At 37.6% G+C, this 24451-nt stretch overlaps 1 protein-coding gene across 1 annotated transcript in view; it reads right to left on the bottom strand.

Annotated features, from left to right (window-relative positions):
• Window positions 1-1512: 1512 nt before the first annotated feature.
• The window catches only part of pi4kab (phosphatidylinositol 4-kinase, catalytic, alpha b), a 60665-nt gene continuing 37726 nt past the window's right edge, over window positions 1513-24451 (bottom strand). Inside the window, exons 30-55 of the mRNA XM_051668467.1 lie at window positions 22330-22422; window positions 22100-22256; window positions 21880-22007; window positions 21648-21806; window positions 19564-19715; window positions 18849-18956; window positions 18627-18754; window positions 15351-15509; window positions 14138-14217; window positions 13850-14049; window positions 12036-12126; window positions 11319-11486; window positions 11159-11212; window positions 9946-10066; window positions 9727-9856; window positions 9287-9357; window positions 8158-8230; window positions 7979-8049; window positions 7011-7117; window positions 6586-6690; window positions 6141-6266; window positions 5932-6052; window positions 2677-2836; window positions 2504-2593; window positions 2341-2424; window positions 1513-2235 (exon numbers count right to left, since the gene is read on the bottom strand). Of these exons, the coding sequence (XP_051524427.1) occupies window positions 2184-2235; window positions 2341-2424; window positions 2504-2593; window positions 2677-2836; window positions 5932-6052; window positions 6141-6266; window positions 6586-6690; window positions 7011-7117; window positions 7979-8049; window positions 8158-8230; window positions 9287-9357; window positions 9727-9856; window positions 9946-10066; window positions 11159-11212; window positions 11319-11486; window positions 12036-12126; window positions 13850-14049; window positions 14138-14217; window positions 15351-15509; window positions 18627-18754; window positions 18849-18956; window positions 19564-19715; window positions 21648-21806; window positions 21880-22007; window positions 22100-22256; window positions 22330-22422 (2988 nt within the window). The 3' untranslated portion in view covers window positions 1513-2183. The remainder of the gene's footprint in view (window positions 2236-2340; window positions 2425-2503; window positions 2594-2676; window positions 2837-5931; window positions 6053-6140; window positions 6267-6585; window positions 6691-7010; window positions 7118-7978; window positions 8050-8157; window positions 8231-9286; window positions 9358-9726; window positions 9857-9945; window positions 10067-11158; window positions 11213-11318; window positions 11487-12035; window positions 12127-13849; window positions 14050-14137; window positions 14218-15350; window positions 15510-18626; window positions 18755-18848; window positions 18957-19563; window positions 19716-21647; window positions 21807-21879; window positions 22008-22099; window positions 22257-22329; window positions 22423-24451) is intronic.

Raw genomic sequence — 24451 nt, 5'->3', positions numbered from 1 at the left:
CTTTAATGTTGCTATAGGCCTCTTGACAGCCTCCCTGACCAGTTTTCTCATTGTCTTCATCAATTTTGGAGGGACGTCCTGTTCTTGATAATGTCACTGTTGAGCCATACTTTCTCCACTTGTTGATGACTGTCTTCACTGTGTTCCGTGGTATATCTAATGCCTTGGAAATGTTTTTGTAGCCCTCAGCTGAGCGATACCTTTCAACGAGATCCCATTGATGCTTTGTAAGCTCTTTGTGGCCCATGGCACTTGTAGTAGCATGCAACCAATAAGATGTCAGAAAAATCCTACAAGAACAGCTGAGATTTATTTGGAGTTAATCTGAGTCACTTCAGGTGAAGACAGGTGTGTACTATTTCACATGAGCTTGATGATTGGTTGATTCTGAACACAGCCACATACCCCAAAGGGTGTGCACACTTATGTAGTTATTTATTTTAAAATATTTTTTCTCTGAAATGCATCACTTTGGTTTTCAGTGGCATTGCATAGGTTGTCATTTTTACATTAAAGGTGCAAAAATTCTGATATGATTTATCTTCGTTTCATTTTTTACATCACAAAAACCTGCTGTTTTAACAGGGGTGTGTAGGCTTTTTATATCCACTGTATATATAATTGCTACGGTATGCACAATTAAAAAAAATATTGAGGTAAAAAGAACATTTCTCAGTTGTTTCTTCACTGAATTACTAGATAGATATGATGCATTAATACAGATTTCATGCTGTCGGGTTCTGACCGAAAAGCAGATCTGTATTTAAAACAAATAATTAAATAATGATTAAATAGTTATTAAATTAAAATAATTTGGACTGCATAAGATGATGTTTAGTCCAAACACGGCCATGCAGTGTGTGCATGCATGCAGGAGAGAAAGATTTCGGCTATTAATTGATTTCAGATCAACAGATGTATTTTTGAAACATTTTAAATGTTTTGGAGGATAAATTTAATATTAAGAATACATTTACTGAAAATACATGATTTTATATAGGCTACTGTATAATTTGCTTATGATTTCTAAGCTGAATAGCATTGAATAGCTTATTTTCACTAATTTTGTTTGAGGCAAGTCCCTTATTTTGAGCTTGTTTTTCCAGATAAGGTCCCTTTTTTCTTGAGAGATCTGGTGACACTGCAACTGGTATATCACCCACCCTTTGCACAGACTAGTCACTTAAAAAAAGTTATGGAATGAGAAAAATACAGTTTATGCTCAGAACTAACCGAAAAAAATAAAATAAAATAAAAATAAATGTAGTTTCTAAATACAAGTGCTTCATTTTGGGGCTCAGCAGTCTCTGTGCTGGTGCATAAGCAGCATTAATATTATTATTTATGGAAATAACTTTCCCACAAAATAACTCTAACGGTGTCAGTGGTGTAGATACTATCACCTGTGTAATTCTACTCCTCTTAGAAGAGCACTGGCAGGGTCGGAAGAGATAAGCCTTCATAATTATGATTTCCCCCCCACTGCTTAGAAGACAGCAACAGGCACAGGCAAATAATTAATGCAGACATTTATTTAATTGAGTACTATAGACAGAATAAATACTTCAAAAGGAAAGAGAATAGAGAGACAGAAAATTGATGCAACAGTACAAACGAGCGTACAAAGATTAATACGGCACAATCGATTGATCAATAAACAGGCACATACTGCGAAAACAAGTGATTGGTCAGAGGTCATGTGACCCAAAGATCATTTAAATATTAACACTCAGATTCAAAGCTGTAAATACAGAAAATGAAGAAGATCCACACGATACCATCATTGCTCTCTCAAACCCAAAAATCTTTACCTGACAATAAATAAAATCAAGTACTGAATAAACAATATTTTTTTCTTAGTAGCACGTGTTAATGTTGTGAGATTGTCATTGGAATATTTCTAAAACATCACTAGACCTATGAAATATTATATCTGTCTCTATTAAAATCACATTGTTATTAATATGTGCTGTGTGTGTCTGGAAATCATTTTCAAACCTGCAATAGATTCACATCAGTTGGCAAATAACACTGGCACTTTGACTTTGTAATCTCAAACTCAAGCTATCATGCAATAGAAAGGCTAAAGACTTCTAAGTGCTGATTTTAGTGCGTATAAATGAATGAAAAAGCATTTGAGGCTTATAAAGTGCACAAAGGGGCCGTAAGATGTGTCCACACCTTCAGTATGGGATCTGGTTTTGATAGTACTGGATCATGTCATATGTTTTGCTCCTGAAACAAAATGAAAACATTACATAGAGTTCATAAAGTAGTTTATTATGCTTTAAACACAAAGGCAAAAGAAACAAAATATGTGTGAGAATATGAGACGCTGACCTGCTACTCAGGAAGCAGTTTTGTATGACTTTGATGATAAAAGCCGCAGCTTCCTTCTCACTGACTCCAGGATTGAATCGCTGCCTACGACACATTTCAACAGCTCAAAATCTGTCAATAACTGAAAGTGGAACTTCTGCTCCACAGTAGCTGCTTTACTCACTTGAGCAGTTTGATGGTCTGACCGCGGAAGCAGGGTAGTCCTGTATCCAACATCAATGTTACCAAGGCAACCACAGCATCCATGTACGGCCTGCAGAGAGCGGACAGAAGTCAACTCTCAAGTCTCTCCGTTTCTGACCGACACATACAACACATTAACAACATATGAAATACCTGACGGCCAAGTATCCACGCACACACATCTCCATGAACCATTTGAAGGGCGTGGCCTCCATCTTCCCGCCCATAATCATCACCATCTCATCCGTTAGTTTGATGTCCGGCTCCCAGCCCAGATTCCCACCCGGAGAACTCTCAAACATGAAGCCAAAATCTGCAGAGGACAAGCACACACAGCTCATGTTCACTCATGTTGTAGTGTATAGTATGAATAAACACACAATGCAGATAGTTAAATGAGGACATTCGCGAATATGACTGCCAGAAAGCATGTCATTATTGATGCAGGGCCGTCGCTTGAATTCACAGAGCCATACAGGAACATATCAGGGGCGAAAACGGCACTGAATATGACAAAAATGCCCCAGATATTTCAGAAACACTTTACAGTAAGGTCCAATTCATTAACAATAGTTAATGCATTAGGTATCATGAACAAACAATGAACATCTTTGTTAATGTTACTTAATAAAATACAGCTGTTCATTGTTGGTTCACGTAAGATCAGACAAATCAGACAAAAGTTCGAGACTGTGTACTTAACGTCTTTAATGAGGGAATGAACTACAATCCCATGAAGCATTGCGAATGACGTAATCGAACTAAAAACATATAAAACTATTGATTTAAAGTTGTAGATTGTAAGTTTAAAAACAATATGTTTTAAGCTTTCAGCTATACACAAATATATAAGCAGTTTGAGTTAGAGGCAGACCGATATATCATTTTTTACAATTAATCGTGCCGAAAGTTGCTTTTTGAACTATCGGTTCAAACTATCTGCAAAAATCAATGCTCGATGTTTCTTTGTTTGTTATTAAAATGGCTTGGATTTACAGTATAACAGTGTCCTCTAGAGGTGAAACAAAAACAATGTCAGGATTTGCTGAATCTAAACCTCTCAACATTGAGAATATTTATCCATATTATTATGCTTAAAGGAGCACTCAGTAACTTTTGTCTTTGTGTCATCTTGGACTTACAGTGACACCTAGTGGTGTGGATGCAGCATCTTTCAAAATCAATAGTTTTCAGTTTCAGATGCCATTGTAGAAATTCACTATTCACAATCAGCCATGATTATTTGAATCAATGAGTGAAAGTGTCCAATAACAGGACAGTTACTGAGATTAAGCGAGTAGTATTCGGCTGGTCATGTGATTCTAACATGTGGTCCCTCTCTGTAGAATAAAACAGCTTTTATAAGGTTACTGATATGACTGGAATCTTCATTTTAATGTGAGTGCTCATGATTTTATACATATATTGCAAAATTACAATTCATGTCTTTACAAGTTAAATGTTTTTATGAGGAAAAAATTACTGAGTGCACCTTTAATGCAATGAATATTTCGTTATTTTAATAAGATAAGTGTTTTAAATTAAAACGAGGGCATGCAAAAAATAAAAAATAAATAAATGCAACTATATGTAAATGTACCCTATCAGCAAATACATTGTGATTACAACTTCATATCTTGTGAATAATAATAAACCTTATTACTCAATAATCTGTTTATTTCTGTTGATATATATATATATATATATAAACAGTATATATGTATATACAGTATGTATGTATGTATGTGTGTGTGTGTGTGTGTGTGTATATGTATGTATATTTATTTGTGTGTGTGTATATATGTATATACTATATATACATATATATATATACTATATATACACACACAATGTATATGTCATATGTATATATAGTATATATAAGGCACTATCTGACTGATACACCAACCAGGCAAATCTATAACTGATGTTTATATCATACATTATCATTTTCTTTTTTTTGTCTGGATTTCTCAAAATAAAAGTTTCATGTAAATCATATATATATATTACACACACACACACACACATATATACATACTGTATATACATACACACACACACACACACAAGTAAATATACATACTATACACACACACACACACACACGTAAACATACATACATACTGTATATACATATATACTGTTTATATATATATATATATGGTATATAAAAGGTGCTGTCTGACTGATAACCAACCAGGTAAATCTGTAACTGATGTTTATATCATACATTATCATTTTCTTTTTTTTTGTCTGGATTTCTCAAAATAAAAGTTTCATGTAAATCATATATATATATATATATACACACACACACACACACACACACACACTATATGCATACAGTATATTTTGTGTACTAAAATACTTAGCATTGAAATGGAACAACGTCTTCGTCATTTCAAAATAAGAGTCTGTGGTGTGTTTCAGGCTCATTTAAAGTAAGGAGTCCAACCTTTCAATATGCACCAGTTCAGTATGAACAATAAACTACATATGGGATTTCATTAATTTTGGACTCTTGCAGTGTCTTTGTCTATGCCCGTCACAGTAAAGAAAGACTAAGAAAATGTTTTAACATTCTATAAATCAGTTTTAAAAATGCTTTAAAATAGGCCTATTAATTGGTTATCTGCCTTTTCCACTACCTTAGTTATCGGTATCTACAAAATGCACTATGGCTCGACCTCTAGTTTGAGTAGCGTGTTTTGTTCACCGCGATTCTTTGGCTGGTGCATCTTTCTCTTCTTGATCACGGGTAGTGTAGTTCTTCTCCAGGAATGACACTATTACACATGATTTTTGAATAATGAAGTTGAAATAATGCAGACTGATGGCTTCAACAGAAGTATATACCATATCAGAATCATAGGCATATATTGATTAACAACCTCAGAGCACATGGCAGGTCTGTCATTAAAGGTTTATGTCATATTTAATAAGAAATTCCCTTTTGGGAAAATTAATTAGATTTTTACTACAGGAACCGGAATGTTGCACTCGGTTACACAGGAAGCACAATCACAGGAAACAAAGTATCACATCCTTGAAAATTGATTGTTGATTCTCATGCACAGCCATCAGAAAGTGCACTGATTGTCATGACAACGGCAAACTTGAAAGTGCCTATGATACAGATTTTCATTTATGCAAAACCAAAGGTGCATCAAATACTAGCGGGTGAGATACATCATAGCATGATGTAATGCTACATTACATCTATACAAAGAATTTGGATGCTGCACAGAGTCGCCTTAATTTTGAAGTGTACAGACGACATAATACTGCATTTTAGAGATCACTATAATTAGTGGGCCCCCCATATGACAAGTTCCCGTTTGTCCCCCTTAATGACGGCCCTGCACAAATGTGAAAGAATATTTGATGATCTTATTTATGTCAGACCGATGTGGATGAGGTGGCCTTGTTTGTCCAGCATGATGTTTCCATTATGTCTGTCTTTAATCTGCAGTAGAAATAGCAACAGACTGTATGCCGCCATACTCCGGATGAAGTTATACCTCGCCTGAAATGCACGAAGATGGGGAGAGATTCAGCTAAATCAAATTCACAACCAGAGTGTTAAATAATAAAAAGCAAGTGTCTTTTCTCACCTTCTGGAAGGCCAGTGTGGACTCGTCTCCGTACTGGTTGCGGAAATAATCGTACATCCCGAAATCGGTCTGTCGTCCCAGCTGATCTCTGGACTTACAGTCTGGGATACACTCAATAACGCCACACTACAGGAGAAACGCTATGCTTTTACATGCAATAAAAGCATCCAGATACAAGAGGAAGCCATCTAATGTCTACATGAAAAATGTATTCCAGATGGCATCACACTAGTTGATTTGGCAAACAATTTTCAGTCAAAAACTTCATTTACATAGTCAAAGTACTGATGAGCTCTTTCACACGTTGAACAACTGACAGGTCACTGACCTGCTCGCACCTGATCCAAATCCAAACAGGAGATTGTCTTGGGTTTCACCTGAACTTGACTAATAAAATAAATATTTTTCTCAAAATTGGGAATAAATACATTTTCCAATCACTCACCCCTGGTGCCGTAGCAACCACTCTATACGGAAAGACAAAAAGATCAAGTCCCACCAGCTGGAAGATATTCTTAAACAGACCAATGATCTGCAGGGCCAACATGTCCTACAGAGAGAACGCAAGAGAGATGCTAGAGCAATAAGACACGAGAAGCCATGCATTATAGTGATTTGTAATGTTAACGGGTGTTGTTAAGCACATGAGAAGGAAAAACAATAACAATATTACAATATAAACTATTCTTTCACCAAGTAATATAATTCAGTCGCTGTATGCCGTTTACTTAGATGCATTAATATACGCAGAGTTCAACTGATCTGCAGTTGTCTTGCAGTTAGTTGGCTTTGAATGTGGCTCATCCTATCAGATTTCAGAGGCGTGACTAACAGGAAGTTGATGAAACATGTCGTGTGAGACATGGATACCTGTCTGCAGTCGTCTCCTACTTTAAAGATAGCCGCCTGCCAGCAGATCTTCTGAGCTTCTTCCTCACTGCGAGCTTCATCCAGAGAGTCGGACCGACACAGTAAACCTACACACACACACACACACACACACAAACAGGACTGAGCTTTGACTCTGCTGTCATATAGGAGTGTGTCACGATACTAGTCTTTATTATGTTGGCTTTACTCTACAAACTTTCTTTAGGGTTTTTTCGAAATGCCAAATCTGACACCAACATTTCAAACGCTAACTCCTCTTAGAGTTTTCAATCTACATCCACCAAACTTGGTACAGACCTTCAGACTGTTCTGGAATAGTGTGCTGTAACTTTTCTAAATGATCGGACTTATGGTTTTCATGCAGCAGACAATCAAAATGGGAAAAAAATCCCAAAGACTTAAATGGACAAAATGTTCAAACGGGCCAACTGAATGTTTGTTAATTCAAATAAGTCCAAATGTCAAAAATTCAAATGTAAACAAACCCACAAAAGGCCTTTCATCAATCAATTAATATATCTATCTAGCTATCTATCTATGTATCTAGCTAGCTAGCTTGTCTGAATAACCATTAAACTTAAAACTTTTAATACTAGTTTAACTTTCAGACAAGGCTTTGACTAGCTGACATCAAAGCTTGTCTATCTTGTTATTTGATATAATGTTTGCAAGGCTGCCGCCGCACAATATAATAATCACACTGTATTATCATCGTACTTCTCCAGAATTTTCTTCAAATAATTCAGCTCCAATCACTTACTGTACAGACTTTATTCAAACTTTGTTGGTACATAATTTCAGTCTTAGGTGTGTCATGCGTTTTATTTCTCATCAACATATAAAAAATATAAATGTTGCAGTTTTATTCTTTTGCTGCCTTGCAAGCACTGACATATCCTTCAGAAAATGCAAATCTTGAATTCTGATGTTTGTGTTTTGGTCTGTACCTTCCTTCTCCAGCTCACTCACTCCACAGCGTTTCACCTTGAATTTGGCCAGGTAAGGCGCTTTGGCAGCACTATGATGAAAAACACAAAGCAACATGTTTGTATCATGTATCTAACCCCATCAAACAGACATCATGCTTATAAAGGTGCCATCTGATTATGTTCAGTGGTGACTGTACCTTTGCATTGGTGTCCCAGATTTGTAGTCAATATCTAAGACTATGGCCTCAGGGTTACTGGGCAGGTAACAGCCTGAGAATTACAAAAATCAGTATGAAATATTAGGGTGCCTTTGGAATTATTAAGTGTTGATTAATGTGATTATGTTGGCTAGACAAGGCCAACATACTGTCATTCAATAGATTTGGTTTAGGGCGGGGTTTCTCAACCACTGGGTGGAAACCCAAAAGTGGGTCGTAGATCATTGTCTGCTGGGTCACCAGATCTTTTAAAAGGATAGAACTGTACATTTGCCATGTTTGGGGCAACAGTGACCTCTATTGTCAAATCCTGTTAATATCTCCAGGTTTATGTAAACAACCGTAGGTAAGAGGCTGCATTTCTCTGACGTTAATTATTAGCTGTCCAAACACAATAATCCGTCAATGCTACGAATCATTCTTTTTGGACAAGGTCTCTTTACGTAGTGTTGCATGCACTAGCTCCATGCATTACCATCTAGTCTGAATGTAATCCATTCTCTGGACATCATCATTACAGAGCGGCAGTCCCAAAAAGGTTGCAAATCATCCCGCAATATACGGATTGTCCCGTATTTAAAGATGAAATGATGTGTCCCGTAGTTAAGCTGGTCCAATGGTGTCACCACAAAATGGTCATCGTCGACAAGATCACCTTGATATTTGTTGGAAATTGTGCCTATGGTGGGTAAGGGACAATCTGAAAAGTCCTCACATTGTGCTAAAATGTGCTAAAACTGTGGAGGGTGTGGTAAAAGACTGTCTGCAAACTTCAGCCAACATTACAAAAGCTACAAATATTGGGCTGTAGATATTAGACATAACTAGTCCCCACCACAAAACCCACAAAAGGCTTTAACTGTCTCTCCTAAAGAAATAATTTTAAGACTTACACATTTCAATTTCAAAACAAAATTCCATCAAATTGAAATGTATGGATGGATGCTTAAAAATAGTCTTAAATACTTTGTGTACCTCTAACTATCCTTTAAAATTCTATGGCTTTGTCAAGCCAACATCAAAGTTTGTCTTGACGAACTTTACCCATTTCATTGTTTTTTTCAATTCTAATACATTTTTCGCAATAACGCTGAAGAGGTATTCAAACCTGGCTGGACTTTGATATCAGACAGAGCTCGGAGGCAAGCTCTCTTCCGCTCATCACCTTTAGGAATAGGCCTGAAATATGAGCAGAGAAATATATTAGAGTAAAAACTAAAAAAAACACACATTTGTGTTCATCAGTTCTCATTAAATCACATATCTAATACTTTCTCATATTAACTCATTTACACAAAACCAGAGTTTATTCTTTCTATAAGCAAACATTATCTGTCTGTAACAACAATGCAGTTTATACACAACCACAAGCAATGTTTACATGCCCATAAACGTTTTATCTGACGCATATAATGTACAAAAAATGTCAAGAGCTTTCGAAAATCTGAAGTTGCTAATTGGCTGGCTTTAAGCAACTTCTGAATGTCAGGGCACACCGGTTTATACAGTATCAGTTCACTGTGAGGTAACAGATGTTATTTCAAGTACTTGATAATAGCTGAGACGTTGGTGATCTTGTTGAAGAAGTCAAACTCCCGCTGGTAGAAATCTTTAGCAGGACCAGAGAGAGAACCAATGATCTCCTCAACCAGCTGCTCCAGAAGCTCTCCAATGTCAGCTAGAAAACACACAGATCACAGAGTAAACCAAGCATCACTGAAGAGCTCTAGTTGTAAGCTGATGAGAGTGAAGAGGAACTTTATTTACGGTCCTTCTGGTGTCCCTCCTCATCTGTGTAGATGTTGGTCTTCATGTTCCAGATGAACTGATGTGCCAGAAGCTGAGACTTCTGAGCGGCCCACAGGATGTATTCTCTCACGTATCCCATCTGAAAACATACATATACAGTATAACTAGTGCGCTTAACATGCACTGCAAGAGGAAACTTTCAAAGCATGCATATTAAACTGACAAACGTTTCACTTTCCAAACTAAATCAGAGCTAACGCAAATAAAACTAGATACTGTAGGGCAAGTACTTTGATGTTTGCCTGATAAAGCCTTGTCTGAACGGTTAAACTAGTTTTCAAAGTTTGATAGATTTACAGACAATAAAGTGAGACAAACAACTCGCTAGAGAGAGAGACAGAAAAAGCAACTTAAAGCAGATCAAATGCCTTGTGTGGGTTTGTTTACATTTGAATTTTTGAAAGTTGGAGTTTGAATTCACGAACATTCCGTTGCCCCTTTGAACATTCTGTCAATGTAAAGGGGGGGGGGGGGTCGCACGATGGACGCGTCTGGTGGACGACATGGCACGTTCTAATATTCAAAACAACTGTTCAATGAAGGTACGCACACCGCCACTTGGCGTCTGTCGGCGGCGCCCAGCTATGACTCCGGAGGCTGCCCAAATTTCTGCCACGCCACTTAGCGCAACTTTCATATTTTCTATTAAATCCAACCCAAATCATTATCAAAGCACATAGAATATTTACTTTAGCATTCTTCATTCTTGAACAAGGGAAAAACCTTGGTAACTTTTGTATGTACTGTCTGCAACCTGAACCGCATCGACGTGCCCCGTGTTTGATACCTGTGCCGTGTCCTAGCCGCGACACGGCGCTTCTCGTCCGGTGTGCATCCGCCTGTAGTCTATGGGATTTTACATATTTTTTGATCGTCCTCTGAGTGAAAACTGCAAGTTATTATTATTATTATTATCAGTATATTCAACTTGATTTGTCTTGATTCTATCCATCAGGAATCGATTGGATGGTGTAAAGTGTTTGTATATGGACAGGTGGTTAAAAAAATAAGAGGCCTCGATGACATTAGACGAAAAGGAAAGTCTTTTCAGAGGCGATTAAGATTAAAAGATTACTGGTTTTTTTCTTTGGTATAACATGCACTGATGAATCGTTCACAATAAGACCAGGGATGTAAAATGGACTCAAACACACACACACGTACAAAATACCTTATCATAGCGAAGGGCCTGAACAATTTGCGGGATGTAAAACAGAATAGCATCCTGTTAAAAGACAGTAAAATATGAATGACATCATATTAATGAAAAGTTAAAGAACACAGAATGCAGAACTCTTCAAAATGATGATGACGACGACTGTGTGGCATACAGGAGGGAAGGATCGCAGGACTTTGACGGCATACTGTGCGGTAAGCGGGTGAGGCGGGTACATGCTGGAGAAATACGACAGGCCGGTGGGGGGGTCAGCCGGTGCCCAGCACAAGATGTGACTCAACTCGGGTGAGTCTGCGTCAATAGTGTGCCACGTCACCAAGAACTGCAACAGAAAACACACATGGTGGAGACTTTTATTTACCTCTATTATACAGTATTTATTGAGCTATTGATTTATTATTCCCCCTAATCCTCAAACCAAACCCACACAAACCTTTCTGCATTTAAATTTTCATTTAAACATTATTTAGCATATTTATCAAGCCATTTTTCTCATGGGGACCGTTGGCTGCTCCCCACAATGTAGCCGATTTCAGGTTATTAGTGGACAAAAAGCACAGTTACACATGGGTTATGAAAATCAGACGAGAACAAGACAGTGCAACATATCAAACTGCATATCAATTTAAATATGGCGTCTACACAGACTTAAGTCTATGACATGGATGTGCCATTTAATACTTTGGTTCTGTTGAGTTCTGGTTATCAATCAATCAATCAATCAAGTTTATTTTTATAGCACATTTAAAAAAAACATGTTGACCAAAGTGCTTTATACAAGTAAGATAAAAATATAACCACATGCAAAACATAATAAAACATATCACAGTAAAATATAATTATAGTTATAGTTAAAATGATAGTTATTCACCTTTACTGCTTCAGGGACGTCACTAACCGCTCCGGGATTCAGCCGAACCAAACGTGTAACTTCTGAAAAAATGGCTTCGGTGTTCTTGAATCTGTAAGATATTGTGATCTGCTCAAACATGCACAGTGCTGCTATGCCCGTATATCAACACCAATGTGAAATACTGCTTTTATACAACAGGTCTGTCACAAAAAACACGTGTGTGGAACTAACTTCCTTCTACAAAGTAAACAAACTAGGCCAAAGGTCAGGCAAAGCCGGGTTATTTAATTGCACCACCCAGTGGTCAGCGTGTTTATTAAGACATCAACACCAACCAAGATTAATAAATGCTGTAAATGTTTTGTCCCTTGTAGTTCATTTTAACTATTGCATTAACTAAAGTTAACAATATGAATGACTTCATACTGTCTGAAAACACTATGATCAGCAGGGAAAACACTTTTGCATTTATGTAGCAACAATGTTTGAATGCAGTAATAGATATAATGCTTTAATTACAATGTAAATTTGTCTTGCATTGCATTGCGTGGGTCTTTTTTAATCAGCGCCGCGCTGACCACTGGGTGGCGCAAGTAAACAGCCTATCTTTGGCCTAGTTTCAGTCTGCATTTCTGAGATCTGATGAGTAAGCACTTGTATTTGGAGTTCTGAATTTCTTCTTGATCTGCAACTTTGAACCTGTAATTCTATTATCTGTATAATTCTGCAAATTCCACTTCTAAAAACTTCAAAGCAAAAAAAAACAAACCAAAAAAAAATCTGCTGTTTACAAATACAGATTGATAAAATATGCCACAAAAATCTTCAGTTTTGTTAAAGGAATAGTTCACCCAAAAATGACAATTCTCACATCATTTAATCACCCTCACAATATCCCAGATGTGTATGACTTTCTTTCTTCTGCAGAACACAAATGAAGATTTTTAGAAGAATATTTCAGCTCTGTAGGTCCATACAATGCAAGTGAATTGTGATCAGACCTTTGAAGCTCCAAAAAGCACATAAAGGCAGCATAAAAGTAACCCATAAAACTCCAGTGGTTTAATCCATGTCTTCAGAAGTGATATGATAGGTGTGCGAGAGAAACAGGTCAATATTTAAGTCCTTTTTTACTCTAAATCTCCACTTTAATTTTCTCTTTCAGATGTGAAAGTGAAACTAAACAGGCACCACATGTGACTTTCAGATGTAAAAGTGAAAGTGGAGATTTATAGTAAAAAAGGACTTAAATATTGATCTTTTTCTCACCCACACCTATCATATCGCTTCTGAAGACATGGATTATACCACTGGAGTCTTATGGATTACTTTTATGCTGCATTTACGTGCTTTTTAGAGCTTGGCACCCATTCACTTGCATTGGATGGACCTACAGAGCTGAAATATTCTTCTAAAAATCTTCATTTGTGTTCTGCAGAAAAGTCAGAAAGTAAGTCATACACATCTGAGATGGCATGAGGGTGAGAAAATGATGAGAGAATTTTCATTTTTGGTGAACTGTCCCTTTAAGTGTCACATGTCTAGAATTCAAATTAACATATTTCAGATTTAAATACTTTAGTCATTATTCTAGCTCTATTATACTACTGTAGTATGCCCTTGGGTGCCTTATCGCTTAATTATAAAACACACTGTATACTTATCTAGTGTTAATGTATTAACTGTTGATTAATTGGCAATGAAAAAGTCAGACCATTTAAACACCATACTATATAATGAGATAGCATAACATTATGAAATGTTACAAATGGTTAAAATATTTAAATATAGGGTGCAATTAATGCATTATTACAGCACTTCACCACACACACCTGGCAGGTAGCTGTAATGCGAGGTAAGGTGCAATGCTCCAGGCCAGATTGACATTGTCTTTCCACTGTTTCTCAGTCAGACTGATGTATTTGGATCTCCAGTTGCTGATGCTGGTTTCCACAGACTGTTCAGCTGAGATCTGCAGCTCATGACTGCCCAGAGGATTGTACCAGGTGGTCAAACGCTCCACCTCACTGGCCTACACACAACAGAATGTATATTATCTTAAGTTGTTCCAAATCCATCGACTCCCCTTTGATAAACTGATATACTGCTATATTTCTTACCAGCAGAGCCAGCAGCAGCGTTCTGCGTTTCATGAAGTATTTATGCAGTTGTGTTCCTCTGTTAGACTTCTTTGACAGACCTAAGACAGACGAGGTAACACTTTAGAATAACCTGCATTATTAAATCATTAACAAACATTACATAAAGCTCAACAGATCTTTAGTTGATGTATATACAAGTAGTACAAAATATGCTTAACATATGATTAATATGCTAATACATAATGCTTAGCATATGATTAATATGCTAATACATAATGCTTAGCATATGATTAGTTAATATAAGTTCAAAAACATACACCTGTTATTAGAATTTTGTTTATACATGATGCACTTTTTAACATCTATAATGATTTTATATAATGCTTAAATCATTTGATACAAATGTTATTAAACTTTGACTCTTATGTATAAACTTGTGCACTTTTACAAATGTTTTAAAAAAAGGCAGATGCTCTTTGCACCCAGGTTTGACATTAATTTCTATGTTTCCAATAGACTATTACGATGTAAATAGCCACACTGTGTTGCTGTGAGTGCAAATAGTCACTCCATTTAAAAAACTGTTAGTATTTTTTCCCTCTTCAAACACTATTCATTTGGACAGATTATTCATTAGTGTCCAGCTAATTAGCAACCAAGGTCTGTAAAGGCCACACATTTGCTGTTTGTTTTTGCAAGTATGCATACTTTTACTATTTACACATCTTTACAAATAATTTATTAATTATTTGGATTCTGCAAAAATATGAACAATCTAAAGTTTAAACTATTCATCACTGTAAATTGCAAATGTAATAACACATTTTTTTGGAAATGTACAAAAGGCTATGAGCTCATAAATTAATCAAAGTTTAATGACATTTGTAAGCATTCAAGAGTACATTAACAACAAATGTTATATAATGATTAACAGACCATTTAAAACCATTTGAAGATGTTAAAAAGTGCATCATACATGAAAGTTTAAAACATTTGCAAGTATTTGAATATACAGTAACTAATAATCTATTAAGCATTATATAATGTTTGTTAATGATTTATTAATGAAGGTTATTCTAAAGGGTTACCAGAGACGATCATTTAATATGCCAATATGTAGGTCACACAGAAGAAAATCTTTTGATCAATATCTGTAAGGATTGTGACGAGTTGCAAATGCTGTTTCATGTTTTATTAAACAAAATTAATAAATATCACACTGTGTGTGGACCTGATTTCTTGGAAAGAGTGGACACGCCGCTGGACAGCGGGTATGTGTTGATCCAGCCCTGTGTGACCGGCTGTCTGGAGCCCACCGCAGCGTCTAGACTCGACCTGGAGTCAGTCACTCCCATCACTGACAGACTGTTCACAGACACATCCTGAGGATCTGATATCACACACGCACACACACACACACACACACACACACACACACAGGAAATACATGACACAAGTTAACAATCAATTCTGCCACTGTAACGGTCATCACAAATACAAGTAATAATAGAGGCCGTTTCTGTAGGAGGCAAAACCAGAATGAACATCATCTTACCTTAAAGGAATAGTTCTCCCAAAAAGGAAAATTCTGTCAATTTCGACTCATAACTCCATTCATATCGCTCCAAACGTGTGTGACTGACTTGCTTGTGTGGAACACAAAAATTCAAAATTAAATGGAAAAATGACCAAAAACACCATAAAACTACTGTAAAAGTGAGACTAGGGTTGTCATGACACCACAGTTTCAATAGTCGGTACCAATACCCGGGGAAAAAAAACGATTCTCAAAAAAAAAATTTGATACCACAAAAAAATTAAATAAATTGGTAATATGGGGGGCCTGGGTAGCTCAGTGAGTATTGACGCTGACTATCACACCTGGAGTCATGAGTTTGAATCCAGGGTGCGCTGAGTGACTCCAGCCAGGTTACCTAAGCAACCAAATTGGCCCGGTTGCTAGGGAGGGTAGAGTCACATGGGGTAACCGCCTCGTGGTCGCTATAATGTGGTTCTCGCTCTCGGTGGGGCGCGTGGCGAGTTGTGCGTGGATCCCGCGGAGAATAGTGTGAAGCCTCCACATACGCTACGTCTCCGTTGTGACGCGCTCAACAAGCCACGTTATAAGATGTGCGGATTGACCGTCTCAGATGCGGAGGCAACTGAGATTCGTCCTCCGCCACCCGGATTGAGGCGAGTCACTACGCCACCATGAGGACTTAGAGCACATTGGGAATTGGGCATTCCAAATTGGGGAGAAAAAAAATAAAATAGCTAATATGTTTTTGAACACACTCCTTTAACCTATTTAACAAAGTTAAATGCATCAGTGTAAATAGTAAATTAAAAAATTGCACGTTCCTTTTTAGTTAAATTAAGTTTCTTAATTAAGTGAACATCGCTTCAAGTTTTTTAAGACCCTATGAAATCAGTTTGATTTTTTTCTAAATTCCACCGTTTTCCCTCAAATTCTGTGTTTTCATGTTTTGAAGTTTAATAAAAAAAAAAATGTATCATTAAAAAAAGTGTCTGATCAAAATTAATTAATAAAACTTTAATCAAATGAAAATAGAACAATTACTTTACAACACACCATTGCATTTTAAAAAAATCAAATAATGTGCTTCAGTGAATCAGATTATCACAGCATAATCTAAAACACAACATCAGTCTTATTTTTGTCAATAAAAAGCTGCACAGAGCATCACATTATAAACACTGATAAAAACATCTGTTCTCTACAACAGCACTCTTGCTTAAAATTTTGCTTAAACATACTACTAATACTACTAACAATAATAATTATTATTATTACAGTAAATACTACATTGTACTATACAGTAATATATTTCTGTCGCGATTTCTTAAATTCTCGCGTCTAGCTTTTATTTTGAATGGAACTTTTATTTTGACATAAAGGCTTTTCCGTTCTGTATTTTTAATGGCAATTTAACACCTTCGGTTAAGACATTGGTCCAAATGCTGTGATAACATTAAAAATAGTCAGCAGGTGCTGCGTGCATCACAGTGAATGAGCGCTCTCTTCCATCATCTACTACAACAACACCGCGCGTGATGCTCATTAAATGAGGTGTTTTACGCTGAAGCGTGCAGCACATGCAGACTGTATTTATTTAATTAAATCAGTGGTTTAATAATCACACTAAGACAAGTCACTATTTTAATTTGATTAATTGTGCATTTCAGTGTAAAGGGAGTATCAGAACACACTCATAAGCGTGTGAGCATTTGTAAACAGCCGTACGTCAGTCAAAGCGTGCGGTGGCCGAATTGGGTCGGTGCTCCGTATTACCGGTACTGTAGAAACACTGGTATCGTGACATTTTTTTTTTTTAAAGTTTCGACTTGGTACTAAAGTACCGGTACTTTTTACATCACTAAGTGAGACTTTACTCCAAGTCTTCTGAAGCTGTACAATCACTTTCTTTAATATTTAATTCTATTCACTCCAAAAAAATCTAATCATTGATCAACTCCGTTTTGCAGTGCCCAAATTAAATACAGCTGTGGTTGGTCGTTGATAACATCAAACCTCATAGTTCTTGCGTGTCTTGAGACCAAAAATCATGACGTTAAACCTGTTCATTACTCAAAGTGATCAAGTGGCTTCAGACGACTATAGTGCACAAGTCGTCTCGACTACTTTTACTGTAGTTTTATGGTGTTTTTTTGTAGCTTGACAGCCTCAAGTCACTATTCACTTTCTTTGTATGGCAAAAAGACGTGAAGATTATTATTATTATTTTTTTTTCTTTTACTCCCAATTTGGAATGCCCAATTCCCAGTGTGCTTTTAAGTCCTCGTGGTCGCGTAGTGATTCGCCTCAGTCCGGGTGGCGGAGGACGAATCCCAGCTGCCTCTGCGTCTGAGACCGTCAATCCGCGCATCTTATCATGTGGCTTGTTGAGCGCGATGCCACGGAGACATAGCGCGTGTGGAGGCTTCACGCCATCCACCATGGCTGCCTCCGCGTCTGAGACCGTCAACCTGCACATCTTATCACATGGCTTGTTGAGTGCATTGCCACGGAGACACAGCATGTGTGGAGGCTTCACGCTATCCACTGCGGCATTCAAGCTCAACTCACCACGCGCCCCACCGAGAACGAACCACATTATAGCGACCACGAGGAGGTTACCCCATATGACTCTACCCTCCCTAGCAACCGGGCCAATTTGGTTGCTTAGGAGACCTGGCTGGAGTCACTCAGCATGCCCTGGGATGCTAACTAGCGTACTAGCGAACTCCAGGGGTGGTAGCCAGCGTCTTTACCACTGAGCTACCCAGGCCCCCCGACGTGAAGATTTTTAACCTTTTTTTTTTTTTTTTTAACATAGAACAAGTCTGAAGCGACATGAGGGTGAATAAATGATGGCAGAATTAACATTTTTGGGTGAACTATCCTTTTAAGGTAAGATGATGTTTACATACTCTGAAGATGAAATCAAGTTGAAGAATATTAATAATTAAGATATGGTTTGTTTACCTGGTGGGGCGAGCTGTGTGGCAGTGAGATATTTCTTATCAGACAGCAAACACGCATAGAACTTTATCATGATACTGATGTCTTCACGTAAACGCTTCTCCGGTTGAGTGGGGAACCGCGGAGCCGCACTGAAACACACGCAAATACGCTAATGAGCCATTTGCAATATCAACATGCAAATATTCTTATGTATATTAAATGCTGATGTGTTGGTGTTTATACCTGAAGTAATCAAAGGCTGTCGAGTAGATTTTCTCTCTCAGGACGTTGCGGATTGTGGCGTTAGTAACAACGTCAGCATGCAGAAGTGTGAGACCAAGAGTTAAGAGCCTGAAACACAGAAATACATATAAACAGAAACATAAAAACGTTTTATCAAAAGCAAGCACATTTGTGACATTAAAGGAATACTCCAGGATCAATCAACAGCATTTGTGTCAATGTTGATTACCACAAAAAGTAATCGACTCATCTCTCAACAAAAATAGCACTTACAGAAATGCACCTTGAATGGAAGTCAATGGGGTCAATCTGTAACCATTAAAATACTGTTTCAAAAGTATAGCCACAAGACAAAAACAATATGTATGTTAATATGATTTTAGTGTTAAAGTGTCATTGGTATAAGACTAAATACATTTTTGTGGTAATCAACATTATGCCACAAATGTTGTCGAATGATCTTAACTTGTATTGAACCCGGAATATTCCTTTAACTCCTTTGTACAAACATTGCTTCAACTCACCACTCACATTTTATGCTAATCACATACTTAAGAAGAAAAAAGCTACATTGAAGCATTTTCACAAGTCGTCTCAGACTTCTGGAGTGCACTGTACATATATGCTATAAATACATTAAAAGTTATATATTGTGTCAATGCATTAAAATATTCATATAAGACCACAGGTTTTTAATGTGTTCTGTGAGTGTTACCTGAATCGGGGTCCTATAGCAGCTACATGTCGGTTCAGGCCGCTCTTGGGTCCACCGACACTGATCGAGAGCGCTCTCTGCATGAGACCAGTGAATATCTCCACCTGATCGGCGCTGCAGTACTTGGCGATTTCAAACCTCTGAACTAGAAACTAATTAACATGCACAATGACTTTTACTACAACATCACTCGTATGATGAACACACTGATATTTAAAGTTAATTCTGTAACACATCACTGTGACAGTGTCAGTTTGCATAAAGTATTTTGAAAGAGTGGAATACAGGCATACTGTTTACGGCATACTTTAAAAAAATATTCAAATGGTAACTTTTTAAATTATAATAAGCTACAATGTTGCAATTCAAAAAATTTATCAAGTTATAATCTCAGAAATAAATATGGTTATTTTACATTTTCTACACCCAATTTTGTGTGTAAAAAAAACCAAAAAAAAACAAACACTTTAGGCAGTTTGATCCAATAGCTATTCAAGAAATAGATGTAAAAGCTGTAATTACTTCCAGTTCATTCATCACACTGGTAATATATATACACACACACACACACACGCACATGTGTGTATATACATATCAGCCACAACATTAAAAGCACCTGCCTAGTATTGTGTAGGTCCCCCTCGTGCCGCCAAAACAGCCCCAACCCGCATCTCAGAACAGCATTCAGAGATGATATTCTTCTCATCACAATTGTACAGAACGGTTATCTGAGTTACCGTAGACTTTGTCAGTTCAAACCAGTCTGGCCATTCTCTGTTGACCTCTCTCATCAACAAGACGTTTCCGTCCACAGAACTGCCGCTCATTGGATGTTTTTTGTTTTTGGCACCATTCGGAGTAAATTCTAGAAACTGTTGTGTGTGAAAATCCCAGAAATACTCAAACCAGCCCATCTGGCACCAACAATCATCCAATGCGATTATCTAATCAGCCAATCGTGTGGCAGCAGTGCAGTGCATAAAATCATGCAGATACAGGTCAGGAGCTTCAGTTCATGTCACATCAACCATCAGAATGGGGGAATTTCAGTGATTTGGACAGTGGCATGATTGTTGGTGCCAGATGGGCTGGTTTGAGTATTTCTGGGATTTTCACACACAACAGTTTCTAGAATTTACTCCGAATGGTGCCAAAAACAAAAAACATCCAATGAGCGGCAGTTCTGTGGACGGAAACGTCTTGTTGATGAGAGAGGTCAACAGAGAATGGCCAGACTGGTTTGAACTGATAAAGTCTACGGTAACTCAGATAACCACTCTGTACAATTGTGCTGAGAAGAATATAATCTCTGAATGTTATTCTGAGATGCAGGTTGGCGCTGTTTTGGCGGCATGAGGGGGACCTACACAATATTAGACAGGTGCTTTTAATGTTGTGGCTGATCGGTGTGTGAATATATTTATAAACATATTTATATAAGACTATTTTTTAAAATTTACCCATTTCAATTTCATAACAAATTTTCATCAGTCTGAACAGAGTAATCTTTAATAATTAATAAAACTTGAGTATATATATATATATATATATATATATATATATATATATATATATACACACACACACACACACACACACACACACACACACACACACACACACACACACACACGTACAGTTGGGGAGTAACGGAATACATGTAACGGGATTACGTATTTAAAATACAAAATATAAGTGACTGTATTCCACTACAGTTACAATTTAAATCATTGGTAATTAGAATACAGTTACTTTCAAAAAGTATTTAGATTACTGAAGAGATTACTTTGCATTTTATTGTCATTTGTTTCATTTAATATTTAGTCCTTTCAGATGGAAAACATTTATACATATAAATGATGCGATCCAAAGTGCATTTGAACAGCGGTGAAACACTTTCTTATGATGTGTTACATTCATACGAGCAGACAGAGAAGTACGTTTGAAGTACGTTTGGAGCAGAAGAAATAAGCATGCATACACCCTAAGAAGCATGACAATTTAACCATTAATTGTCATTAAATGCCCAGCCAAATTTCATCATGATGACAGCCCTATAGTACGCATGACTGCATGACACAGACCTCAATCCAGAGAGAATGTGGTGTGACGTTGGGTGGGCGGGGCAAAGGCTGACTCTCTTCTGAGGCCGCTAAAGGATCCGCCTCTGACTCCGTCTCTGAGAACAAACCCATCTTCAACTCGACGGTCATCTGCCACGCGCCCGCCATCTCACGCATGAACTGCATATAAAACAGCAGCTATAAGTGTTTTACATCAAGTAACACCGTTACAATTCTATATTTGTCGGGTTACCTGGACTTCAACTCCATTGCGTGCCGCGAGCAGCCATTCCCAGCACGCGATGGCGGTCTCCATGCCCTGCTCTGTGAACATCTTCAGAGGAGACCAGCACAGGTGATGCAGCAACTGAAGATCCCAATCTGAAGACACAGAGTGTTTGTGTGCGTTCACACCAAACTCAGACCTCTTTATAAACGTACCAAAAGGAATGAACCCTTAAAGACCGTGTTACCTTTAGTGCTGATAAGCAGCGCTGTCATTTTAAACATGTTCTGTGTGAAAGCGTCCGAGTCTTTGGCGTCCAGCGCGTCACTCATCTGAGACACCATCAGTTTGCTGAGGTTTGACTCGCTGCGTGTGGCCGCGGCAAAGTGCAGCATCCCGGCTACCTATACACACACAAAAACACATAATCATATGCTGTCATTTTACATGAGATACACACAAATACACAGTCTGTACCTCTCCAGTGTAGCGGTTACGAAGATTCAGAGATGCCATGAAGTTGGAGTAATCCTTCTTCACACAGGTGGGCCGTTCCGTCAGCTGAGTCACCTGTAGACGATACAAACTCCGACAGTGTCTCCGCTTCTTTTAACACTTCAAAACATTACTAATGAGTTATTAGCGAAAAGTTAAATGTGCTACTTGTAGCGCCACCTAGTGTTGGATGGATCCTACTACATATAGGTAGTGCACTAACTGAAGAACCACATGTGGCTTATTTTTTTTATTTAATTTTTTTCTCCCCTTTTTCTCCCCAGTTCCCAATGCGCTCTAAGTCCTCGTGGTGGCGTATTGACTCGCCTCAATCCGGGTGGTGGAGGATGAATCTCAGTTGCCTCCGCATCTGAGACCGTCAATCTGCGCATCTTATCACGTGACTTGTTGAGGGCGTTACCGCAGAGACGTAGCGCGTGTGGAGGCTTCACGCTATTCTCCACGACACCCACACACAACTTAGCATGCACCCCACCGAGAGCGAGAACCACATTATAGTGACCATGAGGAGGTTACCCCATGTGACTCTACCCTCCCTAGCAACCGGGCCAATGTGGTTGCTTAGGAGACCTGACTGGAGTCACTCAGCACACCCTGGATTCGAACTCGTGACTCCAGGTGTGGTAGTCAGCGTCAATACTCACCGAGCTACCCAGGCACCCATGTTGCTAATTCTTAATAATAGTGTATTTTTGGACTATATTATTATTATTATTATTTTGTGAATAAATAAAGGTACATTTCTAGTTTTAACATTATTTGTACTTCAGATCTTTGTTTTGTTGGACAAGAAAAATTAGCTTCATTCCATGTGACCCAGATTTAGTTTTCGACCATTGAAAATGGGTAAAATTTAACAATTTCTGCATGGAGCCACATAGAGATCCCCGTACCTCTGGGATTTAACCATAAAGGGCCTTAAAAATGTAGATACAAAAAGTAAAGTTTGTTCTGAACCAGACTTGGAAAGGATATTGAGATATATTTAATACTTCTGGAGTTATAGGCACTCCAACTTTGGAAAAACAACACAAAAAAAGTGTTTTTTACCCATTTTTGGACTCTCACCATTACAGCATATAATGCAACAAGAGGTGCTGAAGTCAACTGATTTTAGTAAAAGATCTACCCATCTCTGTGAAAGAAAAAAGAAATAAATAATGACACTGACACCTTTCTAAAGTTACTTTTTTGACCTGTAGATTTGCTCCAAAATCATAGGCCCGCTCTACAAAATAATGAATTACTCAGTAAATATTGATCCATGACATTTCATCGTCATTTACGTTTATCTGTCTTCAGAAAAAGTATCAACAAAATCAAAATTTTCAGCTGGGGAAGATTCTGAAATTTGGTTGATTTGACATGGAACAACCCTACAAAAACAAGCCGTCCTGTGAACTGGAGACTACTTATTTTGAGTGTCAGCTGGAAATATTTACTGCACATGATCTAAAACTATTTCAAACAGCATTTTCCAAAATCTAAAAATAATCTACATTATTATAATTACAGTTTTTATGAGCTCATTTTAATTCAGGAGACAACATGGACTATTTGCACTTTTAAAACTCAGTTTGTTACACCAAAGGAACTAGTGAAGGCAAAAATAAGACTCAAAAATTGTGAAAAACATTTGACCTGTGATGACCTGTAACAGCATCTAAAATATACGGTCCCCTTTTCTTAGGCATTCATTTTTAAACAATTATTTTAACCTAAAATGTTGATAAAACACATCTCATGCATCAACTACCCAAATGATGAATGAGTTACTGGGACAGAAAATTAGTGAATGACTGCCATAGAAGACAACAGTGCCGGTCTACCAACCTGAGGAAAAACAGCCTGTGGGGGGAAGGGGGAGGGACGCAAACAGGCCACGCCCACCAAACCCAAGACCAGCCAATCAGGCACACAGACAGATGAGTGAACAGCCCAGCAGGTTAGCAGAGAAGTGATGGAGTTTTATCAGCACAAGAGTCAATGACAAAACAATGCCAGATTCACAAACACACACATTTACACATGACGGCATGTACACATGCATCAAAATAACATTCAAAAGAATTATATGCAACAC

The sequence above is a fragment of the Myxocyprinus asiaticus genome, chromosome 33 (genome assembly GCF_019703515.2).
Source record: "Myxocyprinus asiaticus isolate MX2 ecotype Aquarium Trade chromosome 33, UBuf_Myxa_2, whole genome shotgun sequence".
NCBI classification, from domain to species: Eukaryota; Metazoa; Chordata; class Actinopteri; order Cypriniformes; family Catostomidae; genus Myxocyprinus; species Myxocyprinus asiaticus.
The sequence above is the reverse complement of the archived record's forward strand: the minus strand, read 5'-3'. Positions and strand labels throughout refer to the sequence as shown.